The sequence below is a fragment of the Parasteatoda tepidariorum genome, chromosome 1 (assembly GCF_982258835.1).
Source record: "Parasteatoda tepidariorum strain Cologne lab strain chromosome 1, Ptep-v5.0, whole genome shotgun sequence".
Lineage (NCBI taxonomy): Eukaryota > Metazoa > Arthropoda > Arachnida > Araneae > Theridiidae > Parasteatoda > Parasteatoda tepidariorum.
The window spans coordinates 94,378,097-94,399,330 of NC_141755.1; the positions used below are offsets into that span (position 1 = coordinate 94,378,097).

General features: G+C 31.3%; 1 protein-coding gene across 2 annotated transcripts in view; it reads left to right on the forward strand.

Moving 5' to 3' along the window:
• The first annotated feature begins 789 nt into the window (after nucleotides 1-789).
• LOC107441408 (prostaglandin E2 receptor EP3 subtype-like) overlaps nucleotides 790-21,234 on the forward strand; it is a 75,472-nt gene continuing 55,027 nt past the window's right edge. Inside the window, exon 1 of one of the 2 annotated variants that reach the window (XM_016054648.4) lies at nucleotides 790-2,016. In XM_016054648.4, coding sequence (XP_015910134.1) covers nucleotides 1,525-2,016 — 492 coding nt within the window. In that variant the 5' untranslated portion in view covers nucleotides 790-1,524. The remainder of the gene's footprint in view (nucleotides 2,017-21,234) is intronic. The other variant, XM_016054650.4, reaches the window with a different exon arrangement.

The window sequence follows — 21,234 nt, forward strand, 5'->3', positions numbered from 1 at the left end:
AATAAATTTAAAAATAAGTAAATAATCGCAGATTTAAAACCTTGATTAGTTTCATTTCTAATAATCAAATGAAGTTCAAGCTTTTTTTAGAAAAAAAACATTTTAAAATGTCTTTTTTTAAATAAATAAAAATAAATAAATGTGTTTTGAAAATTTGCAAAATAGGCTACCTATTAAAGTTGTTATTTTGAGTTTAAAACTTTAATTTAGGTCAACCCATAAAAATAAAAATAAAAACATTGGTTATTTTTCATGTTTGAAACAGATTATTTTCATTTTATGGAATTCCATCGAAAACAAAATAGTAAACTTGCACACTCTTAAAATTTTTTTTGCTGGTTAAATTTGTCCTTAGATATAATCTTTAAGATCATCCTACATTTCAGTAAACAAGTCAAACACACTTATATGTTCTTCCTCGTCAAACGTTCCATACTCTAAAATTGATTGTCACTGCAACCTCCCGTGATTCACCCCCATCTTCCCGATGATAAGGGGCGTAACAAATTGCATTTTCTAAAGCAAAAGACACAGACTACATGCCAGAAATTCTAAAAGGAAACATAAATGCTTCCTTCCCCGAAAGCCACGCAGCGCGTAAAAAAGATAACAAAACGCACGAGAACATGAATGAAGTAAGTCCCAAACTATTTATTAACTCTACGTTCACCAATCACCGCCGAGGAACACTAAGATGAAAATGAAGAATAAAAAAAAAACAAAATGAGAGATTGAGCCTGAGCTTCCAATAGATATCTTCTTCAATCCGGGAACAACAGCGCCCCCTTTGAGATGCTTCACTTGTTGCTCGCTGGTCGTTCAAGATGTGACACAAATCGTTTTCTATCTGGAGGGAAGTTTGTATTCGAATTAAGAATGTTCGCACTTTTTACTCTAGCATTTTCTTCATTTAATTGGACTAAAACCTGTTCATGTAATTAGAAAAAAATTATGCGGTGACCCGACTAAATGCAGGATATTATTCGTCGTTTTAAAAGGTCAATTAAACTTTCTTGGAACAGTTTGATCTGTCAGATTAATTATCGTCACCTGATGATTTTATAGATATAAGCGATCGGGTAGAAGAATATCCCAACAGATTTTATTTTTGCAAGAATAGTGATTGATAATTTGATTGTAAATGATTAAATTTTAGGGTGGTAATTAATTAAAAGATATTCCGTATTATATGCATGCTAAAAATTTTTATGCATTTTTATCATAATTCTAAAACATGAATGGAAAGTTAGCTTTATAAAGTAAAAGTTCTTTTTATAGAAGAGGATTTTAAACTAAGGTAAATATTAATTATATAACAGAAAAAGTTAAAAATGTTTCTTATCAAAATAGATATTAAAAATTATTCGCATTGAAGTAATTATTTTAAATTTTTTTAATCGAGGTATAGAAGTAAGGGTAATTATTTGTTTAAACAATGCACAGTGTTTTTGATTAAACTTTCCCTGAAAATATGAGAATAAATTAGTCATGTTTTATTCTAAAAGAACATATTGAGATTGAGACATGTTTAACTCGCAAGCTTTTTCCGACGTTGCGGAAACCTTGAACATCATGGACGCTGAAGAACTGGTTGAGTTTAGTATAGATTCACTAGGACTCAACGACACTCTAGTCAATGTGACTGTTGGCAATGTGACATCCATGTCAACACGTCATGTGTCGATTCTTGGACAAGTGCTCATAACTTTCTTTTATGGTTTTGGAATCAGTGCTAATGTCTGTGCTCTAGTACTTTTATATAAAGGCGAAACGGCACGAAATCGAAAACAGACGCTCATGGTTCGATGCCTGGCTTGCAATGATTTGGTGGCATTGCTGGGTTCGTTTATGTTGATGTATATGCAACTGTATATGAGTAAACCGCTGGTGGACAGTCGTTGGTTTTGTGCTCTAAGGGTAGTGTTAAGGACTTTTGGACTTTCTTCTGGATGCGTTGCCATAGTTATGGCAGCAGAGCGATGGATGGCACTTACAAGACCATTCCTTTATCAAAAGGTAAGCATTTATTTAATTATGAATTAATAGTTACTAACAGTCCGGAGACTGGACACGACTATGATAATTAAATTATAAGAGTGTCACGAAGAGCTAAATATTTTTTTTAAAACTTTGTGCGTATAGTGTGTAAACTGAAACAAAGCTGCTTGCAAATTAAATGTCACTAATATTGTGAGTGCATCTCAAAATTTTGGTTAGTTAAATAAGCATAGATTTTTATATTATGTATATACTAATTTATATTATGTCCATAATCTTCTGTCTAAAAGAAAATAGTTGAAACTGCTGCAAGACTGAAACAAAACAGTTCGCGAACTAAATATTACCCTATAAGTGATCTAGTGTTATATCTAGTGAGACGACTAATATCCTTAGAGAGTCACAAAATGTTAGCGAGATTAATATATTTTTAATATTTTATTATAATTTGCAAAACAAAATAAAATACAAACCAGATGTTACTAACTTTCTGAGAACGCGCAAAATATTGTTTATTTGTATACACATATATTTATAAATTTTGCATACGTACTTTTTTGATTAAAAAAACAGTTAAAACCTTTGCAAGACTGAAACAATGCAGCTTAATACAAACTGAATCTCTCTTAGTCGTATTAATATAGTACAATCTATAGAGTTCTATAGAGAGACGAATTATATCCCCAGAGAGTCGCATAGTGTCAATAAGCTTAATTTTTTTAATTATTCTGATAAATCTGTAAACTAAAATAAAACAGCTGACAAACTAAATATTACTAACATTCCGTTAGCCTCCCAAAATATTGGTCATTTGAATGAACGTGCATTTTAAAATTTTGTATGCGTTCTCTTTAGATTAAGAAAACAGTTAAGACAGCTATAAGGCTGAAACAAAACAGCTTACAAACTGAATATTACTCTATAAGTCATCTATCTATTGCGCAATCTATAGAGTTCTATAGAGAGACGAATTATATTCCTAGAGCATCACAAAATGTGGTTATTTGAATACACATATATTTTTAAATTTTGTATGCATGCTCGTTAGACTAAAAAAGCAGGGAAAACAGCTGCAAGTCTGAAATAAAACAGCTTACAAACTGAATATTATTCTATAAGTTAAACATATCTATGAAAAGATGACTAATTTTTCAAGAGCGTCACAAAATATTGCTTATTTCAATACATATATAGATTTTGCATGCTTACTATTTAGACTAAAAAAAACGGTTAAAACAGCTGCAAAACTGAAAAAAAAAACAGCCTACAAACTGAATATTACTAAGTCTTATAAATGTAGCGCAATCTATAGAGTTCTACAGAGACATCTAAACATTCCAAGAGTGCCACAAGGTGTTGGTCATTTCAGTATATAATAAATAATGACCCGGCTATAAGGCTATAGATTGGGGATTAATGTGCCGATAGTGTAGCAATATGGTGATTATCTTATTATTATTATTTCTTTAATATTTTATACATGTTATATATCGGCTAAGGAGACATAATAAGTAACTAAACAACCTCAAGACTAAAACAAAATAACCTATTTACCTTACATAGCCAAACTTATGTCAGTGCTATATTGTAATTAATCATTCGAGTTATACACTATGAATAAAAATTATTTTCATATTTCCTTTATTTAAATAAAAGTGACGTGGTTTATGGAAAATGCTATTTATTCCTTATCAAAATATATAGAAGAGATAAAACTCGAGATTTGAAGTTGTTCAAACGCAACGGTAATACTTCGAATTTCCAAAACTAGCAAAAGCCCTGTAGTTTATTTAAATGAAAGTTTAGTTATTTAGAATTAATGAAATATTAGAGATAATCATCGGGTGAAAAATCTATAATGTAATAAACAGCTAATATCCTGAGAGCATCATATATAGCTGGTAGTTTTAATATTTTGCATTTATAACACATTGATTAAAACAAAGTAACCGACAATCTAAATTTGGACTAGTATCCCGAAAATATAGAAACGATGGATTAATATCCCAAGAGCAAATTTAGTCGTTTTCATGTTCCTTCTTTTTCATTTTGTATACAACTATCATTAGCTTCCTCATTTCACAGCAACTGGTTGAAGATTGAAATAAAAAAGATTTATAATCAATTTGATAAGTATCTGACCTAGCACAAATGCGAAATAATTAATTATAATTAATAAAAATTTAGTTTCCTACTCTTTTAGTTTATCTTTTACCTTTAGTTTTCATCAGTGCATTTTAGTTCTTCTGTATTATAAAACGCCTGTTTTTTTTTTTCCTTTTTTTTTTCATTACAGAGTAGCTTACCTAGCACAAGTGCAAAATAATTAATTATAATTAATAAAAATTTAGTTTTCTACCCTTTCATCAGTGCATTTTAGTTCCTCTATATTATAAAACTCTTTCTTTTAATTCTTTTAATTTTTATCGACTTTTTTAAAGAAGAATTTAGAATTCTTTTCGGCGGGACGATAGATCAGTTTTTTCTTATGAATTAAATTTCATTATTTTTCATGCAACTTATAAAAAAAGATTGATATCGAACAGCGATAATTCTATTTTTAGCCTAGATGAATAAAAAATATTAATATCACTGACTTTTTCATGTCACTGCTAAATTGAGAAAAAAAGTATGGCCAGAACTACCAGAATATGGTAAAATTTATGGTGTTTTTGGCTCTATGGGAACACTGAAAACCCTGGTACATTTTACCAAAGCACTTTGATAATGATCTTGATATAGTTAATAGTAAAATAACGTTTGGTAACATGCGTTAAAATTTGGTAAATGTAGTAAACTTTGCTAATTTTATCATGATAGCTTAAAGCATGACATAAAAACCATTTATTCGGTTAAATTTACTTCTCATTTATGCATTTTTTTTACTAAATTGTGGGGTAATAAGAGCTATAATTTTGAAAACCAGAATATCTGGTAAACCGTTACTATATGAATAGAAAAATCACCGAAATAATACCATATATTTTAGTTTACTAACCAGATGTTTTTTTTTTTTTTGTTGCCAGAAATGTTACTTCTGCCCAGTACGGTAATTTTACCAAAATTTGTTTCTTCGTACGATAAGAGGCCTTTCGGGCTAGAAATAGTTTTTATTACTAAACTTTTATCTTTTTACATCTATGAAATTAAACCACAACGCTATCTCGCTGTCTTTCATCTGGTATTTTGAAAACATTTTTGTGATGTTAAATTCGAGAAATGATATATATTCATTCGAAAATTTTAAGTCTTCTTTTACTACTGATATCATATTATATATGGCTATTGAGGATCTTAATATGAGTGTCTGTTCTGTTTTGTTTTCTTTTTAACAAGTTTTTGAAATTATTTCTCAAAATTCGGAAATTATTATTTATTATAATTATTTTTTGATACCCAACAAGATCATATTATCACTTAATCCGGAAAAAACTTTTAAAAATTTTGAAATTTTTATATCATTTAAATAACTGATGCCATTAATTTTCCTTCAAATAAAGAAAAAATATTATATTTATACTTAAATTATAGCTTAAGGTAAAAACTTGGTTTCGTTTTTTAGAGTCATTAGTTTCTTGCCTAAAGTGTTAAGTGAACTTTGAGAACTTGTTTTCACAATGATTATTTTGATACATTTAATTTTTTTTCAACTTAAAAACAGTAATTCAAAAGTTAGATGTATATTTTAAATATTTATATTTTTAAAATATATCCTAGACTTGTATTCAGAGACTTGAAAAGTATATTTCTGGGCTTTATGCTTTTTAAAGTACTAAGCATGAAAAATTTGTTACTTTATTTATAGAGTTTTTAATTTTTTTTGCAAAAAAAAAAGTGTTAAAGAAAATTAAAGTAAAACCTATTTATTTTAAAGTATAAAATTTAAATCTTTGTCAAAAACTAAAAACATATTTTTTAAAAGTTTTTTATAACTATTTAAAAAATTGTCTAATAATAAAATTGCAAACGTTTATTTAATCAAGCACGTAATTTGAATTAATGCTTGCATTCTTAAAAATACTTCAAAAAATCATTTTAAAAGTTAGTCTTTTACTATTTTTAATTCCCGTATCGCTTTAAAATACATCAATAAAACTGTATTTACATTTTAAAATTTTAAGTTAACAATGATTCCTAGTAGTTAAATTTAGAGTTTCTAAATTATAATTAGTCTCTGCTTGTCAACATAACGATATATCACGTGTTTTAAGTTGCAATTTGTCTATAAATATTCATGTGCGCTTTGCATAAAATTAGCAACCGAGATCGTGACATAAGTAAACAAAGATATTATCTTAAGAAAAATTATCCGAAATGTTGATCATTTTCCTAATTTTTCATCCTTAGGATCATCAAGATAAAGTGGTGCGTTGAAATATTTTTAAGTAAATGCGAGGAAGCGTTATTTGTTTCAATCATCACAACAAGGTTCATTGAGCTTTGTAGAATAAAGTTAACTTGGCTTAGCTAATTAAAACTTTTGTACATAATGCTAAAAAGTTAAAGTAGCTAATAAAGAATTATTTTATTCTAAAATATCATAAAGTTGAAATAACTTTACAATATTATTTCTTTCCAATATGTGAAAAAAAAATTTAATATATATTATTTCTTTTTAAAATGTTAAAAAGTATTTTAATAAATACATGAAAAAAAATTCTTATAAAACTACTGTACTGAATAGTAATGGCTTTTCTGATAATAAAACAAATGACGAAAACAAAAAATGGCATTCTGGTTAATAAATCAAAAATATACGGTATTTAAACCATTCATTTAGTGAGTTTTCAGTTCATATGGTTATGGTTAAACAGAAATTCCCCCTTTCAAAATTATAGTTCTTATTGCCACACACATAGTTAAAAAATACATAAAAAATAAATTTTATCGAATAAATGGTTCTTATGCTATGCTCTGTAGTATCATGATAAAATTACCAAATTTTACCACATTTATCAAATTTTAACACATATTATAAAATGTTATTTTACTATTAATTTTGCCAAAACCATAACCAAAGTGATTCGGTAAAAATTATCGAATTTTTATGTCCCCATAGATTTAGAAACTCGGTATATGATAACTGAAAAGGTTATTTTTTTATAAACTTAAAACGAGTTTTTCTTCGAAATACCGATTCGTTCGAAAGTTATTGTAGTTTTAAGTGCTTTTTCTCTAATTTTTTCTAAATAATTATTTGCTCAAATTTTCATTAAAGTAAAAAATTAATGTAAGGAATTAAGAGAGATAAAATTCCATTTCCTATTTGAATTGTTATAACACTATAAAGTTATCGTTATGTATCGTTTATGAGTAAAAATTGTTTTATTTCTTCTTATAGTATAACATATTCTGTATTACTAAGTTTTTTTTTTCTTCAAGCACAGTTGATTATTTTTCAAATCCACAGGTAATTCCTTTTCGTTAATATGAACCTATTAATAAACTATGCGAGACCTAAGTTATATTTAAGTATGTATTTCATTAACAAAACAATTTTGCTCTTTTTACGAAAATATATAGAGAGAGATTAAAAAAACAATGATACATGACAAACAATCATGGGGGTTAGCAAGCGAGGTCAGCAGGGGAGCTAAGCCTTTTTTTTTATAAATATTAACAGTTATCAATTAAATGATTCGAAAACTACTATGACTAAATTATTAAAAGAATGAATTTATTATGATTTTAGATTTCTGTCGTTGTTTCAGTTAATAGTTAAAAATATTTCAAATTACTTGATAAAATAATAAGTATTTTATTTTACGCATCAATTTTTTTAAAAAAAATATTATATTGGGTTGTTTGGAAAGTAATTTCGTTTTTTTGGAGGGAAATGAAAGACAGTTTTCGTATAATGAATGAATATTTTATTAAATTATTTATTGGCCATTCTGGTCCAACACTTTTTGCTATCTTTCTGGTAGTAGCATGATTTCACGCTCATAAATTTTTTGGTCTTTTCTGGCAAAAAACTGATCCAGGTGATTTTTGACCTCTTTATTTAAAGTAAAGGTTTTACTGTCCGAAAAAATTTGTAGTGACCGGAACAAATAATAATCCGAAGGTGCCAGATCTGGAGAATATGGTGGGTGTGGCAGTGCATCCCATTCAAGCTGTAAAAGATTTTGGTGACTGACCAAACTTGTATGAGATCTCACATCATCTTGGTGGAACACTATACCTTTTCTGTTGATTAATTCTGGCCTTTTCTGTTGAAGAGCATCATTCAGTTTGTCCAGCTGACAACAGTAGACTTTCGAATTAAGTGTTGTGTTATCCGGTAAAAGCTCAAAAAAACTATTCCTTTGAAATCCCACCAAACAGACAGTATCACCTTTTTTTGATGGACATTGGCTTTCGAAATGCTTTGAGCCGGTTCATCTTCTTTGCTCCATGATTACTTGCGTTTGACATTGTTATAGACAACACATTTTTCGTCCCCAGTAACGATGCGCTTCAAAAATGGATCATTTTCTTGGCGTTTGAGAAGCGAATCACAGACGTCAACGTGACGACACAAATTTCTCTCCGTGATAACATGGGGAACCCATAGATCGAGGTTAAACCTAGGCCCTTCAAGTGGTCATAAACAGTTGAATTCGATAAATTTAACTCTCGCCGATATGCCGATTTGCATCAACTAACGCCTTTATCGTGTCTTTATCAGCTTCAGCGGGCCTTCCAGAACGTGGTGCATCTACGACATCAAAATTGCCGGATCGAAATTTTTCAAACTAATTCTGGCACTGGCGTACAGTCAACATATCTTATTCATACATATCGGTAAATTTCTTTCTGGCATGAACAGCATTTTTACCTTTTCTATATTAAAAAAGTAAAATAAGATGAAAATGCTGTTTATTGCTCTCCATATTTAAAGGGGCACCAACCAAAAAATACTGCGTAGAATTAATTGAACTTTTTCACACACAAGCCTTGCTATATCATACTCAAAACATATAATGATAATGCGGCTTAAGTATAAAATTGGGTGTGAAAAAATACAATTATTTCCTCTGTCGGAAAAACGAAATTACTTTCCGAACAACCCGATAATTAAACTTTTTCTCGAATAACTATAACTGTAAACTACACAGAGGAATTAATTATAAAAATAGTTTAAAATAGCAATATTTTATTCAACATATTAAAAAAGTTTTTAAAAATTTTCACACCGCAGAGATTAGTTCTGGAATTATAATGAAAATCGTGAAAGACAAAACTATCATTAAGGGGTCGAAACATATATCTGAATTTTTTTTTCAATACATTTGGCATAATTTTTCTGATTATAGCTGCAATCTATATTTTGAGGGTAAAAAGTATTTGAATCTGTCAAGAATGTTTATTGAAAAATTGGGTTTGATAGCGTAGCTCATACTCAGCGTTAATTTATAAGAATTTAAAGTGGTTTTTCTTCAGCCACTCTGCACTGAAAAAAATTCCAGTCAAAGTGACGGTAAAAGTACCGACACTTTTACCATAAAACCCTTTTTAACGTAAACTATTATACCATAATTCTTACAGTAATACTCATTTGGAGTGATTTGGTGATTTTACTGTAATTATTTCTGCAAAAATTACAGTTTATCAGATTTTTTTTTTGTTCCGTATCATGTTTCGGTAAAAAAGGATTTTATGGTAGGAAGTACCGGCACTCTGAATGCCGGGTTTCTTATCCTAATTTGATCCTGAATTTTTTACAGTGTGGACTGTGTTTTGTTTGCAACTAAAAACGTAAGAATCCAGTTATTAAAGCAAGAGTTATTTATGGCGATTTTTTCCCTTTTTTCAATGCCCATCAAAGTTATATTAAAGTTGATATCTGACTTGAGAGTCTCTAATTTTTTTAATAATTAGTGATTATACTGGAATTTTGCATGCTCATCCTATCTTGAATATAATTGCCCCATATGCTTGCGTTTATCATTGTATTGTAATTTATAGCGACAGTTTGAATTATCTGCGTGGAGTTTTATTTGCACCACTTAAATTCCTCTAATATTCGGAGACTATCGTTTGCCTAATTATGAATGCCAGCGTTCGGATTCGATACAATTTTACCTCCCACGCGTAACACTTAGTATCAAAATCACACTATGAACGTAATGATGTAATTTCGAACATTTAAATTCGATAGGATATATAATGTGTTTCAAGCTGTTTAATTATGGGTCTAGTCTAGAGTAAAGCGTGAAAATAAATCGTACTTAACAGATTTATAGTGATCGAAAATGGCTTTTCATAATGAGGATAATAAATTAACGATGGTTAATAATAATGGTAATTGAAATAAAATTATGAATATCGACAACACATTACCACAAGTTCCGTGTTTTAAACTTAATTTTATTTACTTACAAACTGATTGCCTAATTTCCTGATTAAGCTGATTCCCTGATTTGTTTATTTAGGAAATACCAAATTTATTACTCATAGCTTTATTAATCCGCTCTCTCTATCCTAATGCTCGATTTATTCATTCATTCAAAAGTCACTCTCTCATTGCTTCATTTACTTTTTCATCCATTTATTCACTCAGTATAGTATAGTATAAAATATAGTATAGTATAGTATAGTATAGTATAGTATATGACTCTCTCTGAAATTCTATGTCCTTCACTCAAGATTTCGATTTAATGAGTACTATAGGATAACTATAAGTTGTAGGCTAATATACGGTTTAATAGCTACTATGCAACAATAATTTTAAAAACTTTTTTTTTAATCATCTTATTTTAAAGAAGAAAATTGAAATTGTTTCATTATTAAAGATTCAATGATATATTTTTTTGGCATAAATTTTACATAAATTACTTCTAAGAACTCTTTTCTATTAAATTTTATAAGTGATAGTACACATACATGAAAGAAGTAAACATAAAGGAAGTAATTTTTAGAAAATATTCAGAAGGTAAGTGCTGTTTACTTAATTTTTATTAATTAACTAGCCGCCTAAGGCGGCCATCTGTCCGCCAAGCTAAAGGTTTCCACAAATAAAGTTTTTTAAAACATAGCAGGAAATCTGAAGATTAGTGGACAATTAAAGTGTTTCTGTCCTGCAATTTTGTCTTCATATCCAGTTCTGCTGCAGATGTGTTATAGCTCTTGAGGATGTTTGAAGATGTAACTTTGCTATGGTAACCTAACCTATAATATAACTATCAGGTGGAGACTTGTTTTTTTTTCTTAAAAAAAGGCCTCAGAAATTGTAAAAGCATACAAAAGTTGCTTTAAATACATGAAAAGAACACGAAAACGAAATAATTTTTTATGGTATCTATTTCTCTATAATTTTTTTATGGTATCAATTTCTATTTCTATATCGCTACAAAAATTAACGTCGGGTAGACTATATTTGAGGGTGCCCCTTGATTCTCGCCAAGTTGTGATCGCGGTTGATCGCCAAGCTGGGCGATGTTGAAACCCAATCGTGATTCTCAACGGTTTAGATTTTAGCGTTATTAATGTTCAACGGTATGCGTAATTTCAGAGGTCCATTAGTTCTTCGTTAGATACCGGCTGGTAAGGTTACTTTTACTTCTGGTCAATAAGATCGAAGGTATGTGGGCAGTCATAAAAAGGGACTTTATAAAAAAATGTCATCACCAGATTGGTACCACAAACGCCATTTTCGATTCATATTTCGCCGAATTTATGTGACGATGGAGGTACACAGATTCTATTCACGATAAATTTAGACAGTATCTAACTGTTATTAGATAATTCTGTGCACCTAAATCTGAGTATATTCAAGCTTAATGAAGAAGTGAGTCGTTGTTTTTTTCCTTTTCTTTCTGCACCTACTCCATTAATCTTTGCTTCGATTCAAAATCCTTTTTATTGGATTTATTAATTTTGCTTATATTGGGTTCATTGCAAGCTTTATCCGATGTTTTGTTGAAATTTCCAATGTTTTTTGAAATATCATTATGTTTCGGCCGTTATTTCTGTTACCACGGTGTTCCGCGCAAGCAGGAATAGCGCCAAACATAAGTCACCAATCTCGCCAAGGGGCATCCTCAAGTATAATTTTACCTTATCGTCTTCGCTTAAGAAAAAAAAAAGAGCGTGGAAAGAAGAAGAAAAACTTATTATAACAATTATGAACAGCGATAAATATATCAAAGCGTAGCGTTCTATTTACGTATCTAATATGTTGCCACATTTTTAGTACAAAAGTTAAAGTTTTATCCACTTTGATAAATGTAAACTAATGCGAACCTTACAATTAAATTATTAATTCCTTCGTATATTATTGGTTTAAGTTGTCGAAAATTAATATTTCAATTGTAAGGTTCGCATTAGCATACATTTATAAGAGTGGAGAAAAGTATATGCATTTTTTAATAGTTTCTTGAATATGGCTCTTTGAAGACGAAAAAGCATAGATTTTCTTACAAAATGACTGATAACTAAGAAACTAATCCAAATTTTTGAAAAAGAAAAAAAATACTTCTTCATTATGTCAAAACACAATTATGTGCCGAGTTTCGTGCCTGGGTGAGGCTTCTGGGGCGATATATTGTGATTACAGACACACACACACACAGCCGCTTTTATTATTATGTATATAGATAAAGTGTTCCTGTCCTGCAATTTTGTCTTCATATCCAGTTCTGCTGCAGATATGTTATAGCTCTTGAGGATGTTTGAAATTATATAGCTACAACGCTTAAGAAATAAAAAACTAAAATGCTAAATACATGAAAAGAACACGAAAACGAATAAATTTTTTATGGTATCAATTTCTATTTCTATATAATTTTTTATGGTATCAAATTCTATTTCTATATCTGTTACGTCAAGCACTCAGGTATTATAATTTGATCTAGTTGTGCTTGTATAATTTTGATCTAGTTGCGCTTTCTACGTCATTTTGTTAACATCGTTTGGTTTGTTATTTAACATCGTTTGGTTTGTTATTTCTAAGTTAACTTTCAAAAAATTGGCTGGCATCAACATTTTTATTCCTTAAGTTGTTTATTTTTTCTTTTGGAATTCGTTCCTTTTTAGCGAAATGTTTTTCAACCTAATCGAATTCTTTGCCGACTGTTCTCTGTATATATAAAGAAAATAAAGCAAATATTTTTAAAGTGTTGTGAAAAGAATTTTTAGTTGTGCAAAGTACTACAATATCGCTATAAAAATTATCGTCTTCGCTTAAGAAAAAAAAATAGAGCGTGGAAAGAAGAAGAAAAACTTATTATAACAATTATGAACAGCGACAAATATATCAAAGCGAAGCGTTCTATTTACGTATCGAATATGTTGCCACATTTTTAATACAAAAGTTAAACTTTTCTCCACTTTAATAAATGTAAACTAATGCGAACTTTACAATTAAATTATTAATTCCTTCGTATATCATTGGTTTAAGTTGTCGAAAATTAATATTTCAATTGTAAGGTTCGCATTAGCATACATTTATAAGAGTGGGGAAAAGTATATGCATTTTTTAATAGTTTTTTGAATATGGCTCTTTGAAGACGAAAAAGCAGACGAAAAGCATAGACTTACAAAATGACTGATAACTAAATAACTAATCCAAATTTTTAAAAAAGAAAAAAAATACTTCTTCATTATGTCAAAACACAATTATGTGCCGAGTTTCGTGCCTGGGCGAGGCTTCTGGGGCGATATATTGTGATTACAGACACACACACACACACACACACAGCCGCTTTTATTATTATGTATAGATAAAGTTATATTCAGTAAATAGTTTGGTAACAAAAATTTTGGTAACAAGAATTTCTTTCCTTCAATTTGACATAAATTCTGATTTTGATATTTTTGTTGACGTTTCGCATTGCTTTTCAAATTTTTGAATTTTTCAAATGAAATTGAGAAACGTTCTAGTGGGATTTATATTTTCAAAATGATTTCAAGGTATCTAATATTGAATTACAAAATATTATTGAAAATAGTCTTGGGGATTAATTGGTCAGTTAAGGCGTTTAATGGTGAAAAAGTTTCTGATAGGATTTATATAATGTTCAAACTGATTTATCCATATTAATAGTATTTGTTTAAGATTTTAAGTCATTAGCGTATGTATATTTGACCGAAGCGCCACCTTAAATTTTCCTTAGATTTATTTGTTTTAATATTTCACTTTAGGTTGCGTGGCAACCGGAGATAGTTTTTGTTGTTGTTCTTTTTTGTTGTAATTTAGAATTATAATTTTTAGAATTCGTTTTTGATGCTAAATTACTAGTTATTAAAAGATTAAAGTTTTATAATTGTTGTCATTCATCTGTGGAACTTGTAGTTCATTTGATTGATTTTATTTAAAAGGCGTCAGCATTATTTATTTTAACTTATTAGCGACATTTTGTGGCGTCCGCGACAGGACGGTTGATACGCTATTTCTGATTTGAAAAATGTTTTTAGCATCAAAAGGATTTAAAAAGGAAGATCTTATTATTGTTGCCCAAGAAATTGGCGAAGTATTACCTCAAAAAGCTACTGTAGCGGATCTGAAAACGATCATTTTGAAAAGTAAAGAATATTTAGCTGATCCAGATTTTGTAACAAGTGTATTGGTAGCTACTGTCAATGATCGACGACAAAAGGAGGAATATGAAGAAAAAGAGAGACAAAGAGAATATGAAGAAAAAGAGAAACGAAGAGAATATGAAGAGAAACAAAGAGAATATGAAGAGAGAGAAAGTATAAGAAAACATGAACTGGAGTTGGCGAGAATTCAAGCTACGTCGCAAAGAACCGGTGAGTCTCCGCCAAATATTATTAGTGCCAGTGCCAGAAAGCAGTTTAATTTGCCAAAATTAGAACTTAGGCAATTTAGTGGAGATTTAAAAGATTGGCTACCATTTTGGGGACAATTTGAACAAATTAATAATGATACAGATATTGCCCCTGAAAACAAATTTCAATACCTGATTCAGGCTACAACTGTTGGATCTAGAGCTAGAGAAGTTGTAGAAAGCTTTCCTCCAACAGCTGCAAATTATACCAAAGCAGTAGATAGCCTCAAAGCCCGATTTGGCAAGGATGACCTTTTGGTCGAAGTTTATGTTAGGGAATTGTTGAAGCTCATAGTTTCCGTTCAAAAGCATGAAAAGATATCTATGACGTCCCTTTATGACAAACTAGAGTCATATCTTAGAGCTTTAGAAACGTTAGGTGTTACGACCGAGAAATGCGCTTCAATACTATTCCCTATGGTAGAATCTTGTTTCCAAGAAGAGTTTCTAAAAGCCTGGATTCGAAGTTCTTCCCGCGTTGCTTCAGTTGACGCCAAAGAGCGATTAACGAACATCATGGCTTTTCTGAAGGCAGAAACGGAAGGTGAAGAAAGAATTAATTTGGCCATGTCTGGTTTTGGCTTGGGATCTGATGAAAAACGCCAACCCTTTAAAAAGAAAGCAAGAGATTTCCCAACAAAAAGAATTCCAACAGCGGCAAATCTATTGACTACAGATGTAAAAGATTTGAAGAAAGGGTGTGTGTTTTGTTCAGGGAAACATAAAAGTTCAGATTGCTTTTCCGCTCGAAATATGACTTTAGCTGAAAGAGAGAACATAGTAAGAGAAAGTCAATGTTGTTTTGCCTGTTTAATGCAAGGACATCCAGTTCGTAAGTGCAAAGCTTTTATAAAATGTGTCATATGCGGTAAAAGACATGTGGTACTAATGTGTGAATCTTTAGCTGCAAAAAATCGTGAACCCGATAAATCTGGGCAGAAAAGTGAAAGTTCTGAAATAAACATGTCCAACATCACGTACGGTCCGAAAGTGTTCCTTCAAACTATGAAACTAAAGCTGATATCTGATAGAAAAGAAATTGTGGTGAGAGCAGTTTTAGATTCTGGATCACAAAGAACATATATTTTAAAAAATTTGGCTGAAACGATGAAATATGTTCCCTTGAGAAAAGAAACTCTCATACACTCTTTGTTTGGTGGTCATAAATCAGATAAATTTGAACACACGTGTTATAGAATTAGATTAAGGAATCCAGAGAATAACTTGACTTGTAACATGGAAGCCTTGGATCAAGCATCTATTTGTGATACTATAACACCTGTTAGCTTTGGACCCTGGTTAAAAGAGCTTGAAGAAATGAATATAAAGTTGTCAGACGTCGGAAATGAGTCACAACCAGTTCAAATTCTGCTTGGAGCTGACGTAATAGGAAAACTTATGACAGGAAAACGAAGAGTTTTGTCAAGTGGATTAGTAGCAATAGAGACACTATTGGGATGGACTTTAACAGGGAAAGCACCTGAAAATGATTTACCGTCAAGCAACGCAATGTTGGTTACTTCACTTTTAGTAAAAGAAATGGATATTTCTGAGATGTGGAGATTAGATTCTTTAGGAATAAAAGATCCTTCAGAACAAAAATCTAGAGAGGAACTGCAAGAAGCCTCAATGGAACATTTCTTAAATACAGGGAAAGTTGAAGGAGATGGCCGTTTTATAGTTAGTCTGCCATGGCTTGATGGGCATTTGCCTTTGCCAGATAATTATGATTTGGCGTTAAAGAGATTGCAAATGACAACACGCAAGTTGAAAACCGACAAATTGTATGATGCCTATGGAGAAGTGTTCAAGGACTGGGAGAAAGAGGAAATAATTGAAGAGGTTCCAAAAGAAGACATGGAGATACCTTGTCATTACTTACCTCATCGACCTGTGATAAAGGAGAGCAGCACAACTAAAATCAGGCCCGTGTTCAATGCTTCTTCTAAGAGAAAAGGAGTTCCTAGTTTAAATGATTGTGTAGAAAAAGGGTTAAATTTGATAGAAGTAATTCCCTCAATGATAAATAAATTTCGGAGATATCAATTTGGCGTAACAGCTGATATACGTAAGGCTTTTTTGCAAATAAGTCTTTATGAAAATGATAGAAATTTCTTGCGATTCTTATGGTATGGAGAAGATGGACAGCTAAAACATTTTCGTCATCGAAGAGTTGTGTTTGGCGTTTCTTGTAGTCCGTTTTTGCTAGGAGCTACTATTCAATACCATTTGAATAATAAACTAGAAGAAGCAATGGGAGGGAATGAAAAATATCCTAAGGAGATTATACAGGAACTAATATGCAGTTTTTATGTAGATAATTGCCTCACAAGCGTGAAAACTGAATCAGAGCTGAAACAATTTATAGAAGTTGCTACTGATATTATGGCTGAAAGACAATTTGATTTACGAGGGTGGGAGTCTACTAACCCATCAGAACCTAATTCTAGTGAGACCAATATTCTGGGAATGAAGTGGAATAGACAAAGTGATAGTCTGTTAATTAATATTCCTGATATGAAAGACACAAAACTTGAAAAAATCACCAAAAGAAGCATTTTAGCTGCCTCACACAGAGTTTTCGATCCTATGGGGATAACTAGCCCGGTATCGCTACGACCAAAATTATGGTTACAAAATTTGTGGAAAGCTAGAATTGGTTGGGACGATGAAGTTGACACAAAAACACGAGAAGATTTTACAAAGTGGCTAAGTCAGCTTGAATATCTGAAGCACATAGAAATCCCAAGGTGGTTACATTGTGACAAAGGTTACGAAAGCATTTCATTACATTTCTTTTGTGATGCCAGTAAATTTGCGTATTCCACAGTAGTTTTCCTGAGAATAGAAGATGAAAGCAATGTTCAAGTTCACCTGATACAGAGTAAAGCAAGAATTGCACCTAGCGGGAAAAAGGAAACAACGATTGCTCGACTTGAACTTCTTGGTGCCACAATTGCAGCTCGTCTGTCTATTGAAATAGTAAAACAGTTTCCGACGGACAAAGTTCATTTCTGGACAGACTCAACAACTGTATTAGCTTGGCTTAAAAGAGAAGACACATGGGGTGTATTTGTGGAAAATCGAGTTCAAGAAATCAGGAAATTGACTCCAGTAAAAGCATGGAGGCATTTGCCCGGATCTATGAATCCCGCAGACTTACCAAGTAGAGGTTGCTCTGCTCAACAACTTGGCAATTCGAAGTGGTGGGAGGGCCCCAGCTGGCTATATCTTTCCCACACGCAATGGCCTGCTGCAGCTGACGAAATTTCCGTTAATGAAGAGGAAATAAATTTGGAAAAAAGAAAACAAGTAGTTATTTCCATGGTAAATATTGAAGTAACGGAAATATGGGGTAATTACTTTTCAACATATGGCAGAAATGTAAGAGTAGTAGCTTGGATCCTACGTTTTGTCCACAACGTTTCACATCAGGATAAGTTGAAGGGAAATTTAATCTGTGAGGAGTTAACAAAGGCAGAAAGTGTGATTTTTAAGTCAATGCAAACAACGCATTTCCAAGATGATAAATTTCTCGCCAAAATACAAGCTTTTCGAGATAAAAGTGATATTCTGAGAGTAAAGACCAAACTTGTACATAGTGATGAGAATGAGAATTTCAGATGTCCAATCCTTTTACCTGCTAACAGTGTTGTGTTAGAATTAATCCGTGAAGAGCATATAAAAGCGATGCATGCAGGTCGTTCCATCTTACTCTCAAGACTCAGAGAGCGATACTGGATTCTTAAAGCTAAAAAGTTAGTAAATAAAGTTATTTCCAAGTGTGTGATTTGTAAGCGTCATCAAGCTAAACCAGTAGAAGTTCCGTTTGCGCCCCTTCCAAGAGAAAGAGTTACTCAGACAAAAGTTTTCCAAGTGTCTGGTGTGGACTATGCCGGTCCTCTGTATCTAAAATCGAATGAAAAAGCTTGGATCGTTTTGTTTACCTGTGCTGTGTACCGAGCAGTTCACTTTGAATTAGTACGGTCTCTCACTACAGATGCTTTCATTCAAGCATTCAGACGATTTATCGCAAGAAGAGGTAGAATATCGGTCATTTACTCGGATAATGGAAAGAACTTTGTAGGAGCAAACAATTATTTAAAGAATTTAGATTGGGATAAGATTGCTGTGTACTCAACAGCTCAGAAAATAATTTGGAAATTTATTCCACCCACAGCAGCATGGTGGGGTGGATGGTGGGAGCGGATAGTTGGAATGCTTAAGACTCTTCTGCGTCGTGTGTTAGGTAAATCTGTTGTGGATTATGAAGAACTAACTACAATTTTATGTGACTGTGAATCGGTTATAAATAGCAGACCATTGACCTACATTCACGATAATCCATCTGAATTAGTACCTTTAACTCCGGCAACATTTATATACGGGGAAGGTAGCAACAGCAACGAAACTCCCGATCTAGACCTTGTGAATCGAACCTCTATGTTGAAACGTGTGAAATTTTTGCAAAAATTACGTGAAGATCTCAAACAAAGATTTAGAAATGAATATCTTGCTCAGCTAGTGCACAAGGGAATAAGAAGGAATGATGTTATAAACATCGGTGATATTGTTTTAATAGGACAAGATAATGCTCGACGCATAGATTGGCCTCTTGGAATTGTCTTGGAGCTTTATCCTGGAAAGGACAGTATTCCTAGAGTAGCCAGATTAAGAACCTCTCAAGGAGAAAGGATCCGACCTTTCCAAAGACTTTATCCTTTAGAGTTATCAGCAAAGAACGATATGGATGTTCTGGAAAAGTCTTCAAAGAAACTTAACTTGGAAGTTGATAATATTCCCAAGTCCGTTGATGTGCCTGATAATTTGGAAGTGAATTCTCCTATCAAAGGCAGATTGGGAAGAATCATAAAAATTCCACAACGTTTAGATTTATGAACTTTTTGTTATTTACATAATGACTGAATATTTTTTATTAGTTTCATATAAAGGTGACCAATATACATGAGTTAGTTTGTATTTTAAAGAAATGCTAAATGATTGTTCCAAAGTGCTATTTATAATATCACTTTGCAAGGTGGGAGTATGTTTAAGATTTTAAGTCATTAGCGTATGTATATTTGACCGAAGCGCCACCTTTAATTTTCCTTAGATTTATTTGTTTTAATATTTCACTTTAGGTTGCGTGGCAACCGGAGATAGTTTTTGTTGTTGTTCTTTTTTGTTGTAATTTAGAATTATAATTTTTAGAATTCGTTTTTGATGCTAAATTATTAGTTATTAAAAGATTAAAGTTTTATAATTGTTGTCATTCATCTGTGGAACTTGTAGTTCATTTGATTGATTTTATTTAAAAGGCGTCCGCATTATTTATTTTAACCTATTAGCGACAGTATTTATATAATTATAATATTAAATAATATTAGTTAATAATAACTATTAATTATAAATGTATTGAAAATATTATTTAGATTAAGAATTACCATAGGCATGAATGGGTTAGATAAGGGCTTTAATAAGGAAAAACTTCAGGAAGGAGTCATTTAATTTTTAAAATTGACTTCACAAATCTGTTTCAATTGTTTTTTAAATAATCTGTCAACAGAAGTAGGCAGTGATGGTTGAGTGGTTAAGCATTGAACTGCCAATGTGAAGAACTGGGGTTCGATCCCTAGTGGTGGCTTGAAACCCACCCAGCTTCGAATCGATGGATATTAGCTGTCTGGAAAGTAAAGGTGATTTTTGGGCACTGCTGATCACATTGCTACAATCAAGCCATTAGTCACAAAATTGCTGCCGCTTAATCTCCATGACCTCCCTGGCCCACAACGGGCTGTTGCGGGAATTTTTAACTTCACTATGTGTTAGTATAATATTAATAGAAATTGTCTCGTGTATTAGAGTGTTTAATAAGGCTTTTCGTTAAAGAAGAAGATTTCAAGTAGTATTTATTTAATTTTTCAAATTAATGTTCTCCTATCGATTATTAATATGCAAATTAATAATAAAAATTGTCTTGACTTTAAATGGGTTGGATAGGGGTTTCTTTTACTAAAAAAATAGAAAGAAATTTTCTTTTTTTTCATTTTTCAATCTGATTTGAAGATATCTATCATTCATATGCAAAATATTATTGAAAATAGTCTAGGAATTAATGAGATAAGGCGTAAAAAGCATAGCGGAGAAAAATAAGCTTATGTTTATTTTTGGCAATCATAAGACTTATTTCTTACAAACCCACTGAAGTATCACACAACGCATATTTTCCCAATATTTTTTAAACAAACAATGTTTGTTAGCAGCTAAATATATTTATTTCAAAGAATCAACCGCAAGCTTTGTAAAGCTTGAATGAAATCTAAAAACAAGCACGCAAAAGAAGAATCAATATCTACAGCGCAACAAATTATACTCGCGTACGTCAATGTGAATTTGCTTGTCTCTTATGCTATATATGGAGAAAACATAAATCAGTATTAACTGTAGGTGGTTCTGACGTTCA